This window comes from Nerophis ophidion, linkage group LG22, assembly GCF_033978795.1.
Source record: "Nerophis ophidion isolate RoL-2023_Sa linkage group LG22, RoL_Noph_v1.0, whole genome shotgun sequence".
NCBI lineage: Eukaryota > Metazoa > Chordata > Actinopteri > Syngnathiformes > Syngnathidae > Nerophis > Nerophis ophidion.
The window spans coordinates 15,772,787-15,787,232 of NC_084632.1; the positions used below are offsets into that span (position 1 = coordinate 15,772,787).

A 14,446-nucleotide genomic window follows, 5' to 3' on the forward strand; every position below is an offset into this window, starting at 1 on the left:
GTTTTTAGTTTTGGATGATTTCTGTTGTGTGTTCCCCCTGTGGGCCCGCATAGGAGCAGCATCTAATCATGTTGAGTTTACTTTTTAAAAAGCCTTTTTGCCTTTTGTGACCGGACAACTGATAAGGAAAAATGCTGATGTAATAGTTTGGCTGAGATGTTTAACATTTAACACAACCATCCAGACAGTTTTTGAACAAAACATTATAAAATTGGAGTTCACACCAGTCGGCCAAATCATCAGTCTGCTTCTGTGTCCTTTCTCTTCTTCTAATTACTTGACATCTAAATTACCATCTTTTTAGTCAGGGATAGAAATATGGCATTCATTATCTAGCTAGCGATCATTTTTGCCCACTTCTGATAACAAAAGCTTGGAGCTGACATTTTTGAGAAAGTCAACGAACACACTATTGTGGGACGGCAGTGGACTTTGTCTCAGAGAATGGCGGTTTTGAAAGTAATTATATATTGGTAGGCCTAGGCTGATAAAAAATGTTGCTTGATGATATACTGACCTAAAAATGATTGCTGATAAATGACAAAATTAACCACTGATCTAATGATAATACATATAATAATAAAACATGTGCATCCTTTCCATTGCAATAAACTTGTATTTTTCATATATTTAACATTGTAATTGGTATAAAAACTTTTAAATCTCCAAATTAAATAAAACAAACAAATAATACCAATAAAATATATCGGAGGTAATCCTCATTTTTCATTGTCCCATTTAAAGCACCATTTCCATTGGCAGCCAAACAGGCCCAGAGCATAATACTACCACCACCATGCTTGACGGTGGGAATGGTGATCCTGCAATTAAAGGCCTCATTTTTCTTCTCCAAACATATTGCTGGGTATTGTGGCCAAACAGCTGAATTTTTGTTTCATCTGACCACATAATTTTCCTCCAGAAGGTCTTATCTTTGCCCATGTGATATTAACATTGCTGTATGTATACTTTTGACCCTGCAGATTTGGTCACATTTTCAGTAGATCTATAATAAATTCATAAAAGAACCAAACTTCATGAATGTTTTTTGTGACCAACAAGTACGTGCTGCAATCACTCTATCACAAAAAAATAAGATTTGTAGAATTTATTGGAAACTCAAGACAGCCATGACATTTAGTTATTTACAAGTGGATGTAAACTTTTGACCACGACTGTATATCCGAATTATATTCACATACGATAGAGGCGTGGGCACACGGTATATACAAAATTTGGAATTGCACTGTTTACACGGACATGTCGCCTAAGGGCAAAAAAATCGGAATTGTCCTGCAGTGTGAAGGCCAAAGACAATTAATGAAGGACAAGATGCTTAACCCCCTTTTTTTTATTCCACTATGCCACAAACGGTGCACAGCTGCTAAAAGCGTGAATGCTCTTGAAGCATGCTTAAAAACACACATGCACTTACCGATTTATCGACACTGGAAAACTTACCAACTTAATTTTCATTTATCGTCGGTTAAGGGTGCCTGGTTCGATCCCCAGCTTCCGCCATCCTAGTCATGTCCGTGGTGTCCTTGAGCAAAAAGACCCTTCACCTTGCGTCGTGGTCAGAGGCTTGCTTGGCAGCTCCCGCCATCAGTGTGTGAATGTGTGCATGAATGGGTGAATGTGGAAATAGTGTCGAAGCACTTTGAGTACCTTGAAGGTAGAAAATCGCTATATAAGTGTAATCTTTATCCTTTAACAAGTATCAGCCGAGGCCTAGATATTGTAATTTGTTTTTTGGAAAGAGGCATTGCACTGTCAAGGTGCCATTGAGCAAGGTGCTGACCACCATCACAGGGATCGACACTATCAGTCACTCTCTTGCTTGCAGTGATGCATGCAACAGCAAAAACAGTGTAAGAGTTGTATTTTTAATATTTAATGGCCTACTGAAACCCACTACTACCCACCACGCAGTCTGATAGTTTATACATCAATGATGAAATATTAACATTGCAACACATGCCAATACGGCCGATTAGTTTACTAAATTGCAATTTAAAATTTCCCGCAAAGTATCCTGTTGAAAACGTCGCGGAATGATGACGCGTGCGCGTGACGTCACCGGTTGAATCGGACATGTTCTTCCAGCACCGCTCACGACTAAAAGTCGTCTCTTTTCATCGCATAATTACACAGTATTCTGGAAATCTGTGTTGCTGAATCTTTTGCAATTTGTTTAATTAATAATGGAGAAGTCAAAGAAGAAAGATATAGTTGGGAAGCGATGTGTTACAGCTGCCTTTAGCAACACAAACACAGCCGGTGTTTCCTTGTTTACATTCCCGAAGGTGAAGCTTTACTATGGAACAGAGCGGTCAAGCGAACATGGTTCTCTACCACATGTCAACCGGCAGATTTCGGTGAGAAAATTGTGGTAATAAGTCGGCTCTTACCGTAGACATGAGCGGAGCTTGCGTCCTCCTGCAGCTGCAGACTCTCTTACCTCCTCCCACCGGAGACACTGCCGGTTACCACACCTGTGGCCACACCCCTCCGACTTTCAGGTACCATATAACCTCACTAAAACACTAGTAACACAATAACAGTATTCTGGAAATCTGTGTTGCTGAATCTTTTGCAATTTGTTTAATTAATAATGGAGAAGTCAAAGAAGAAAGATATAGTTGGGAAGCGATGTGTTGCAGCTGCCTTTAGCAACACAAACACAGCCGGTGTTTCCTTGTTTACATTCCCGAAGGTGAAGCTTTACTATGGAACAGAGCGGTCAAGCGAACATGGTTCTCTACCACATGTCAACCGGCAGGTTTCGGTGAGAAAATTGTGGTAATAAGTCGGCTCTTACCGTAGAATGAGCGGAGCTTGCGTCCTCCTGCAGCTGCGGACTCTCCTACCTCCTACCGGAGACACTGACGGTCACCACACCCGTGGCCACACCCCTCCGACTTTCAGGTACCATATAACCTCACTAAAACACTGGTAACACAATAAGCAGATAAGGGATTTTTCAGAATTATCCTAGTAAATGTGTCTAATAACATCTGAATCGCTCCCACTGCCCTCGCCTTTTTTCTTTCTTTTTCTAGTCCTTCATTCTCACTATCCTCTTCCACGAATCCTTCATCCTCGCTCAAATTAATGGGGAAATCGTCGCTTTCTCAGTCCGAATCGCTCTCGCTGCTGGTGGCTATAATTGTAAACAATGTGAGGATGTGAGTAGCTCTACAACCGGTGACGTCATGCGCACATCGTCTGCTACTTCCGGTACGGGCAAGGCTTTTTATTAGCGACCAAAAGTTGCAAACTTTATCGTGGATGTTCTCTACTAAATCCTTTCAGCAAAAATATGGCAATATCGCGAAATGATCAAGTATGACACATAGAATGGACCTGCTATTCCCGTTTAAATAAGAAAATCTCATTTCAGTAGGCCTTTGATAGCACTGAGTGTAGTTTTTTTGGTCCGTCAGTTTGAAAAGGGCAATAAATCGCAGAAGATGTTGATTGGAGTGACTATTTTTCTGTCTGGCTGCTAGACCTCAATCTTTTAATCAACCCCCAGGCTCAATTATTGTTGACAGTAATGCCCTGTGAATGCTTAGCTCGTGTGTATGTGTTTCTGGGATAGAGAGTTCTTCTGTGTGCACTATCATTACATTCAACATAAAGCATGCAAGCTATGCACCCTCTGCATCGTGAAAGCACAGTGTGTTAAATACGGGTGGGGCTGCCGATTTGTGCCTCTCCTTTTTGAGTGGGATTACACCCCCATCCCACTTCTCCCTAAACCAAAACCATCCTAACTCAATCCCAAGAGCAGCGAACACTTAAATCTCAAACCCAGCAGATTTGGCAACGCTACAAACCAAGCATCCCACAAGGTTGCAATGCCGGTCAATGAGGAGATTGTGCGCTTTTTGGCTGTGTGTGTGTGAGTGCGTGTGTGTGTGTGCGGCTGCTGACTGATGGCATTAAGCGTTAGCACTCACACCTGCTCCGTCAGTAGTAGTTAGACAGATGGGACGAGAGGATTGGGTTGCTGGCCAGACAGACTGCAAGAGATCTTTTTTCTCCATTTCCTTTCAAATTGTATGTCTTCTGCTCACCTTAAAACACGAGGAATGCTGTTGTCCCAAAGGTAACTTCTTGTTTCGCCTTTGTCTTGGTCAGATCATGCTATTATGGTATTTGATTTCAAATTAAGAGGAGACATGTATGTAATATCCTCCTGACAACCAGGTTTTTTGGTCTATTTCTTTTGTCAGAGATACACATTTCGGGGAAAAAATAGCCCTGTTATGCAAAACTGGAGGCGCTGGTTCTTAGGAAGATTCTTAAATGAAGGATGTAAAAGTTGTAAACATTAATGGTTGTTATAAGCAACTGGTTTGTGTAATGTTAGATTTAAACTCTGCATCCAAGCATGTAAAGTGATAAATTGCTGCAGTTACTCTTGAGGGGGGTGGCCTGTACCATGTGTTAATTGCCTCCGCTTCCCTGGTGAGCGTGGGCTGTTTTAGTGCACGTGTGTGATGCATGTACACGTGCCACTGCATGGTTGAGAGAAATGTTGCTGATGGAGAAAATTTGGCGTCTCGAATGCTAAGCTGTGCATGCAGCATTGTCTTTGTCTGCAGAATACTGACTGATGCCGTTTGGGGCAGGGAACGTGTTTCCTCAAGGTCGTACCCGTCACACTGCTCTTGCTTTGCATATGCATCTGTCAGCACGTGTGTGTGTGTGTGGTGTGTTTGTGTGTGTGCGTGCGTCTGTGTCAGTTTGTCCCCTGCAGAAACTTACCACTTTAATGAGAAAACCTTCTAAACTGTGCATTCATTTATGTTCAACCTGCTTCAAACGAAAGCCATTTCTTAGTAAAACGTTTGCCAAAATGCACCTAAAAGACTCTCAGGCTATGAGAAACAAAATCCTCAGGTCTCATTAGACAAAGATTGGCGTAAATGCCAGGCATTATGTTTGGAGGCACCGCTCATTACCAGGCCAATACCATCCCTACAGTGAAGCATGGTAGAGTGGTTGCAGCTTCATGCTGTGGGGATGATTTTCAGCGGAAGGCACTGGGAGACTAGTCAGGATAGAGGGAAAGATACATGCAGCAATGTACAGAGACATCCTAACTAAAAACCAACACTTCCCATCCAAAGTGATGGACCTTGAGAGTTGCTGCAAAGACAAATGGGCGAAACTGCCCAAAAATAGATGTGCTAACCCAGGGGTAGGGAACCTACGGCTCTAGAGCCAGATGTGGCTCTTTTGATGACTGCACCTGGCTCTCAGATAAATCTTAACTGACATTGCTTAACATGATAAGTAATTAATAATTCCGCTGGTAATCACAGTGTCAAAAATAACGTTCAAAATATAAAACATTCTCATGCATTTTAATCCATCAATCCGTTTTTCTACCGCACCTGTTCAAGAAGTCGTATTAATGGTTAGAAGTATTTTATATATTGTTGGTTAGCTTCAGAATAACAATGTTATTAAGAAGAAAGAGAGACTTATTAAACTCTAAAAATGTTGGTCTTACTTAAAAATGCATGCATTTATTTGTATTCAGTCTTAAAAAAATATATTATACGGCTCTCACGGAAATACTTTTTGAAATATTTGGCTTGTATGGCTCTCTCAGCCAAAAAGGTTCCCGACCCCTGTGCTAACCTTTTAGTATCGTATAAAAAAAATACTTGAGGCTTTTATTGCTCCCAAAGGTGCATCAACAAAGTATTGTGCAAAGGCTGTGAATACTTATTTTTATGTGATTTCTTTTTTTAAAGTTTTTTTATTTGTAATAAATTTGCAAAATAAAAATCACATTGTTCTTATGAAGTATTGTGTGTAGAATTTTGAGGCCGAAAATGAATTTATTCCATTTGGAATAAGGCTGTAACATAACAAAAGGTAGAACAAGTGAAGCGCTGAGAATTTTTTCCGGATGCACTGTAGTTAAAAATGATAACAGGACATTTTCCCATGTGTACACATTTGATACAGTCCAAACTAAAAACCAAATGATGAATGTATACAAAGGGTGTCTGCAAAAGTAAAACTATATGGTGTTGTATGGTGGCTCGTCACATATTTTTGCCCGATTTCACCCTGTATCCTGCAGGTGATTGGGAGTAGGAATAAATAGCTGGCCTCTATTATGTAAATTAGGTTAATGCTCTAATCCCTGCTCTCTACTACCACAGGTACCGTGACATCATTATAGTATGTGCATGTTGAAATCCAACATGTTAGTTCACACATTCTTTACATTGGCAGTATAAAAGGGTTGTTTTTTTATATTAGTCAGGAATTTGAACCTATAGTATAAACCTGAGAAAATGTCTTGAATGCACGGTACACAGCAGTATTGTTGACCGCTAAAAAGTTTGGAGACAGTCCTGGATTGTATCAGGTAACAGACACACCTGCTGGAGAAATAGCTGCAGTAGACACAAAGAGTACATCTGCCAAGAACCTAATGTAGGACCTCCAAGGTGGTTTTGGCATGGAATATTGAAAAAGATTTCAGTTACTGCGTTGATCCAGGAGTTTTTTTTTTTTTTTCTCATTTCATAATCCATCCATCCATTTTCTACCGCTTATTCCCTTTCGGGTTCACGGGGGGCGCTGGCGCATATCTCAGCTACAATCGGGCGGAAGGCAGGGTACACCCTGGACAAGTCGCCACCTCATCGCAGGGCCAACACAGATAGACAGACAACATTCACACTCACATTCACACACTAGGGCCAATTTAGTGTTGCCAATCAACCTATCCCCAGGTGCATGTCTTTGGAAGTGGGAGGAAGCCGGAGTACCCGGAGGGAACCCACGCATTCACGGGGAGAACATGCAAACTCCACACAGAAAGATCCCGAGCCTGGATTTGAACCCAGGACTGCAGGAACTTCGTATTGTGAGGCAGACGCACTAACCCCTCTGCCACCGTGAAGCCATGAAGTCATTTCATAATAAAACACATTATTTCAGTGAATTATACACACTCTGGCTGAAAAAAGTTCATGCCATATATTAGCCCAGTGATCTAAATTAGGATTTTTTGGCCAGGTAAAGGTCTGAATACTGAGTGCCATACTCTTCCAGCCTTCGAAAATACGTCTACTGTCAAGCAGAGTGATTCATCTTCTTTGTTTTGTTTTTCAGAATAACTATCTGGCATTCATGGCTGAGCTGTTTTGGTGGTTTGAGGAGGTTAAGCCCTCTTTTGTGAAGCCAAGAAGTTTGGACCATGAAGCCACAGGTAAGCCACAGATATTCCAATTCTATATTTTCAGTTTCCTCGGGTTGCCTCGCAACTCGACTATTCTGTTTGTCTTAAAAGACGTTTCGCCTCCTGTCTGAGCAGGCTTCCGCAGTTCATTCTCATTGACTTCGATTGGTCGGATTGCAAAAAGTGACTAGGCGAAAAGTCTTTTTAGACAAAGCAAACAGTCCAGTTGCGGTCCATTGAATGCCCTGAGAATACAACGGCCTGAAACATCCATAGATGTACATTTTTGGTTGACTGAAGATATGGCAGAAATGTTCCAGGATTGGAAGATTCCAAAGTTATATTTCATATCCAGTCAACGCGTTTTCCCAATGGAAGTAATCCCTGAACACACATTACCAGCTTTTCCTGCCACACCTTCATGCTCATGCTTGATGTCATCCACATCTTCAAAACAGATCCCAATGATGACACTATTGAGTTTAAGAAAGAGGGGAAACAAATCACTTAGAGCCAGGTAGGGAGGGTGTTTTAGCAGGGTCAGTAACGGTTTGATCCCCGAGACATTGTGAAGGCATGCTGTCATGATGAAGGCAGCCACGAGTTATCCTACCACAACTTTACTCTGGACGAAGGAATCGCCACAGGATAAACATGCTGGTTGATCGTCCGGCAAACCGAATCAAAGAGTCCTTATATTTTCTGGACATTCCTCTAGCATACAATATTCTTTGTGGAATGTAAACAATTGAAACTAACTCAGCATATTGGTTGTTCTCCACTACACAGTTTAGACATTTAATCTGTTTTCTTTCAGAGCCCTCATCCATATTGAAGAATATCCCAGCGATTCCAATTTCTTTTTTTTTTTTTTTAAATAAATGTATTAATCAATCCAACAAAACAATACATAATAATGCAGTCAAATCCCAAAACCAAACCTGACCCAGCAACACTCAGAATAGCAATAAACAGAGCAATTGAGGACACACAAACACGACACGGTACAATCCAAAAGTAGTGAAACAAAAATAAATATTATCAATATTAGTAACAATTTCAAAATATCAGTGATTAAAAATCCCTCATTGACATTATCATTAAAAACGTTAATACAAAAAAAAATACAAATAAAAAAAATTAACAATGCATCGCATCTCATAAAATGGACAACACGCTGTGTCCAATATTTTACACAAAGATACAATAGTTCATATTTTGGTTCATTTAATACTTAAAACAAATTTCAATAATGGATCCCATATTCCAATATATGACTCATTATTATCTCAACTAAATGCAGTTTTTTCTACTGATATCATCTCTATACCTTGTGTATACCAGTCAGTATGAGTTGGACTATCAACATTTATCAATTTTTTTTTAAAATATTACCCGTTTTGTTATTATGCATATTGAAAGAAATGCATTTTTACTCTTTGATGACACATTACTAAATTGATGGAGATCCCCAAGAATACGATTGCAATGTCATTGGGATGTTTATATCAAGGAATGTGATTGCTTCTTTTGTTGTTTTCAACCATAGCTCTTATATTCTCTGACATTCCCACAATAAATGAACAAGAGTTCCCTCAACTGCCCGAAACTTTGTACATAACTTGCTATCTACTACACCAATTCTAAACAGCTGAGAAGATGTAAAATACAATATATTCAATATCTTAAATTGAGTCAGCTTATCTTTAATGTTTCTAAAGGGCTTATTGGCATGTTTTCAAATATCATTCCATGAATGATAATTGAAACTAACTCAGCATATTGGTTGTTGTCCACTACACAGTTAAGACATTTAATTTGTTTTCTTTCAGAGCCCTCATCCATATTGAAGAATATCCCAGCCATCCCAATTTCTAAAGCAACTAAAAGGAGCTTCATGGAAAGACCCCCCAGTCCTGAAAGACCAAGGTATGATAGTCAAAAATTTTAAAACTGTACCAATCAGTCATCAATATACAGTTTGTTGTTAATTACAATACATTCTTAAAGTTTTCTTCTTTTCTTTATAGTTTGCCGCTGAGACCTCAACCTCGAAATTCAGGTATTAATAACCTTAGTATCATTCGGAGGGCTGATATTTTGACCTACACTACAGTGTAGTTACATGCACAAAGGCACTAGAAATAACAAAGTACAGTGGAACCTTAATTTGCCGTCTTAATTGTTTATGGAAAAGTTTGTATATTGAAGCAAATTTCTCCATAACAAACAATAAAAACATTGGTTCCAGCTCTGACAGAAGTTCATCTGACAGAAGTTCATCTTTTAGAAAAAAGGGTTTATTTTGAACACAATATAAAGCAATATACAGTACTGTATATCAAACAAACCTTACAAGGGGGTGATAGTTCAACTCGCTGAACTGTCCTCATTAACGCCGACAAGCACATTCTCACACACTTTATCAACTGCCTTGTGGTGCACTAAGTTTGAAATTACAAAGGTCCTTAAAGGGGAACATTATCACCATTTCAAAAGGGTTAAAAACAATAAAAATCAGTTCCCAGTGGCTTGTTGTATTTTTTGAATTTTTTTTCAAAATTTTACCGGTCCCGGAATATCCCTAAAAAAAGCTTTAAAGTGCCTTATTTTCGCTCTCTCAAAGCCACTGTTCATTTTCCTGTGAGGTCACACAGTGCTGCCAATGTAAATAAACAATGGCGAATAATTCGCACAGCAAGATATAGCGACATTAGCTCGGATTCAGACTCGGATTTCAGCGGCTTAAGCGATTCAACAGATTACGCATGTTTTGAAACGAATTGTCGGAGTATGAAAGTATTGAAGAAGAAACTGAAGCTATTGAGCTAATAGCTATTGATGCTATTCATAGCCATAGCATGGCCGAATAGCTGCGTTAGCATCGCCGGTAAAATGTGCGGACCAAACGATCAGGTCTTTCGCATCTTGTGACACTGGAGCAACTTAAATCCTTCGATTGGTAAGTGTTTTTTTCGCATTATATGTGAGTGGAAGGAAACATAATATAGTTGCAAATGCATCTGCAGGTTATCCATACATCTCTGTGCCATGTCTGCTTTAGCACCGCCGGTAAATAGCATGTTAGCATCGATTAGCATAGCATGTTGGCATCGATTAGCTGGCAGTCACACCGCGACCAAATATGTCTGATTAGCACATAAGTCAACAACATCAACAAAACTCACCTTTGTGATTTCCATTGACTTTATCATTGCAAATGCATCTGCAGGTTATCCATACATCTCTGTGCCATGTCTGTCATCGCCGGTAAAATGTGCAGACACTCCGGCACATTCAATGGGGGTCCGGCGGCAGATTTCTTGCCACTTTCGCATCTTCGGTGCAACTTGAATCCCTCCCTGTTAGTGTTGTTACACCCTCTGACAACACACCGACGAGGCATGATGTCTCCAAGGTTCCAAAAAATATTCGAAAAAACGGAAAATAACAGAGCTGAGACCCGGTGTTTGCAATGTGTTGAAAAAGAAAATGGCGGCTGAATTACCTCGGTGACGTCACGTTCTGACGTCATAGCCAAAAGAGCCTTAAACAGAAAGGCGTTTAATTCGCCAAAATTCACCCATTTAGAGTTCGGAAATCGGTTAAAAAAATATATGGTCTTTTTTCTGCACCATCAAAGGTATATATTGACGCTTACATAGGTCTGGTGATAATGTTCCCCTGTAACTTTAACAGTCAGTTCGCTACAGTGATTAAGAGTAAAACATAAAATCTAGTTTACTTTGTCAGTTAACCCCCCCCCCCCCCCCCCCCCCCCCCTCCCCCCGGGGTTACTTCCTGAATGTTTCAAACCACACATCGATTGTCCACAGCCTTTTTTGGACTCATACTGATTTAGCAAAACTTCAAAAATGCTGTAAAAAGGCTACAAAAAACATGTAAAAAAAACCACACAAAATGAGGCTGAGCACAGTAGCTAACACCTGCATCACTGAGCTGACAATCAAGCATCAAATAATCAATCAGCCTTCTGCGCTGCGACGCACACAATGGCTGAATGAGACGTTTTTACACTGAGACAAAGTTTGAACATCAAAGCATATTTTCATTGAGTCTGTGCTTCGTAAATTTGAAAGTTTTTACAATGAAAATCGAGGTTCCACTGTTTCTGCAGTTTTAACATGTGTAATGTTGATTGTGGTTTTTCATCCATCCATTTTTGTCCCTTTTTGTTCAGGTGAAATGAAGAAGTCAACGTCAATGTCTTTTGTTGAGAGTAACATTGGTACATGGCCAAAAGAGAAAAGGTCAGTATTGTACTGTCTCAACATTTTACCCCTCACTGTACCTTAAAAATATGTTTTTAGGATAATTAATTTTTGATTGTAGGATTATGACTACAAATTGTTTTTCAAGTTTAAGTTTGTCAGAGAGATGACTTTTTTTAACATGCCTTTGTGTTTCTCAGGCCCGGGCCGTATGGAGTATCCTTCGACATCCCTTTCGACAAAGATGAAAGCGCTCCTGCACCTCATTCCGCCACACGTGGTATGGTCAGGTCTGTCAGCACTGATGACGGTTCTGGTTTCAAGGTGCACCAACTACCTTCTGGGATGAAGCGGAACCTGTCCTTCCAGCCAGTGAATGGCCAAGGTGTTGGCATCGAGGAGGAGGGTTGCCCAGACAGCTTAGCGGGTATGGAGCCTGACAGGCTGACCTACTGTAATAGATCTAGCAGAGTCAAAGCAACCACTCCCTCTGTGGAAGAAGCCCTCCAGATTATTCACAGCCCAAGCAGGCCACCCGTGGAAGGTATCAACAATGGTTTCTTCTTACATAGCCCGGACCTTGGCTCTGGCATTGCTAGCTTGGAAGCAGTGTCCGAGTTAGACTCTAAAGGGAGCCTGACAGACACCACAGAGGTTGACACAGGTGTCCACATTCATACAGAAGACATGCTGGATGAGGATTCCTCACTGAAAGACTGCTCTGTAAACATGGACCTGGATGTGGATACACCCAGCCCTTGCCCAAGCAGTCAGAGCAAATCCCCCTCCGCACTGAGGATGACCAACTTTGCTGAGCAGAAGATGAAAAAAGTAATTCCATCGGCATCTGACTCAGGGCGGGAGAGCAGCAGCTCCCTAAAAACTACACCTGAAGGTTCAGATTTAGGTCTGCCATTATCAGTTTCTTGGGCTCCAACACCTGAACACAGCCCCATTCATCAAAAAACCCCAACCGGTCCTAGTAAACCGTTACCTGTCCATCTTCCCCGCAATGACCCCGCTCAAGTCATGGCAACAGAGATGGTTCATCTGAGGATGCGATTGGAGGAGAAAAGGAAAGCCATTGAAGCGCAAAAGAAGAAGGTGGAGGCGGCTTTTACCAGGCACCGGCAAAAGATGGGTCACTCTGCCTTCCTTAATGTGGTGAAAAGAAAAGGGGACGGAGCAGCAAGCGGAGGTGATGAAGGAGGCAAAGTTGATGGTGAAGGCAAGACTGTGAGTCCCATCCTGAGGCGTGGTCGAAGCAGTGCGGACACCCCTGACGGTGCGGAGCAAAGCAATACGAGCTCCTGTTGGCCAAAGTCGCCTGGTGGCGCTGAGGAGGGCGGGCAAGGCCATGCCCAGCTCACTGAGGCAGATCTCACCGAGTATACGCGATCCATTGATAAACTCAACCATTCTTTAGCCTTCCTCCAGACCGAGATGCAGCGGCTGGCTCAGCAGCAGGAAGTCATCATGGCCATGAGAGAGCAGCAACATCAGGCTTGGGTCATTCCTCCCTCTCACGCAAACCCCTCACCTCAAAAATACAGCCGAGGCGGTGCTGTCACCCGATCATCAGGACCCTCTTCCCCGGCAGACTCCCCTCGGCCGGCCCACCGCTCTCCAACCAGCATCAAGCGCAAATCCGCTTCCTTCCATTTTCGCAACCCTCGCACCGTTCGTCCCACTGAACTCAAGTTGGCCCCCTACAACCGCGTCCTCACCGCCCCTCAGTCTGTAGATAGCATCCCCAGGCTGCGACGATTCTCCCCTAGTCCCACCACAGCCTTTGTTTACATGGGGGAGAAGCCAGCAGCTTCCAGTTCTGAGTCAGCCAACAAGCAAACGGATTCGCTCCCCTCCCCAGACAAGGAGCTTAGTAGTGCATCTCCTAAAGAGGAGCAAACACAGGAAGGCTCAAAGACTCAAAACCAGGAGCTAGAAACTCCCGCCCACGGCAACACCATTGAAGTGGAAACTGTAGGCGTAGTTATTAACCCTGCACGGTCGTCACTCTCTGAAGTTCTGGCCCACCCAGTGGTTGAGACCTTCACGGTGGCCCCGACAGAGATCCCCATGCTGCCGGAAGTCAAGAGCAACTTAATTGAGGTTTCTCTGTCGGTCGTGAAGCCGCTGGAAGACCTGCCACTTGATGACAGCATAGAGTTGGAGCTTGGAGGTGTGGATGACGTGGAGGATGAACAGAGGATCTGTCGTGGCTTCTTCTTCAAGGTCAGCTCATGTTTATACTCAGTATAACTCAACTGAAATCCTGTCAGTATGTCTGGTTATGACATAAATGATTCAGGAAACACAAGGATCTTGCTGTTTACGCATTGAGAAGACCGCTTACTTAACCAGCAGCAGCAGCGCAGGCTTCCATGTAGGTCACAAAACTGGGTCTGATTTAAATAATTCAAGCACAGTTGTGGAGATGTGGTTGTAGGGAAGTAACATGGATACATAAGGATGTTCACCAGAAATAAAGAATCTAAATGAAGCCAATATTGACATGTGTGTCAAACTGGTTTTCATTGTGGGCCATAATAGCAGTTATGGCTGCCTTATAATAATAATAATAGATTTTTTTGTAAAAAGCACTTTACGTTGAGCAAACAACCTCAAAGTGCCACAGTGTAAAAAAAAAAAAAAGAAAAATAGTAATAATAAAAAATAAATAAAATATAAAACTAGAAACAGCCCAAAGGCTACAACCAGCATGCATGTCTATAGAAAGGCGTTTTTAAAAAGATGGGTTTTTAAGCCTTTTTTAAAAGCATCCACAGTCTGAGGTGCCCTCAGGTTGTCAGGGAGAGCGTTCCACAGACTGGGAGCAGCGGAGCAGAAAGCCCGGTCTCCCATTGTTCGAAGCTTTGTCCGTGGAGGTTGGTGGAGGTTAGCCTGTATGGAGCGGAGGTGTCGTGTGGAGGATTTGGGGGTGAGAAGTTCCTTGAAGTATAGGGGGGCATTTCCATGGAGGCACTGGTGGGTT

General features: G+C 41.9%; 1 protein-coding gene across 2 annotated transcripts in view; it reads left to right on the forward strand.

Moving 5' to 3' along the window:
• Positions 1-14,446, forward strand: part of camsap2a (calmodulin regulated spectrin-associated protein family, member 2a) — a 123,558-nt gene that overhangs the window by 83,516 nt on the left and 25,596 nt on the right. For both annotated transcript variants that reach the window (XM_061883323.1, XM_061883324.1), the window contains exons 7-11: positions 7,153-7,249; positions 9,052-9,148; positions 9,250-9,281; positions 11,421-11,490; positions 11,652-13,686. In XM_061883323.1, the coding sequence (XP_061739307.1) occupies positions 7,153-7,249; positions 9,052-9,148; positions 9,250-9,281; positions 11,421-11,490; positions 11,652-13,686 (2,331 nt within the window). The remainder of the gene's footprint in view (positions 1-7,152; positions 7,250-9,051; positions 9,149-9,249; positions 9,282-11,420; positions 11,491-11,651; positions 13,687-14,446) is intronic.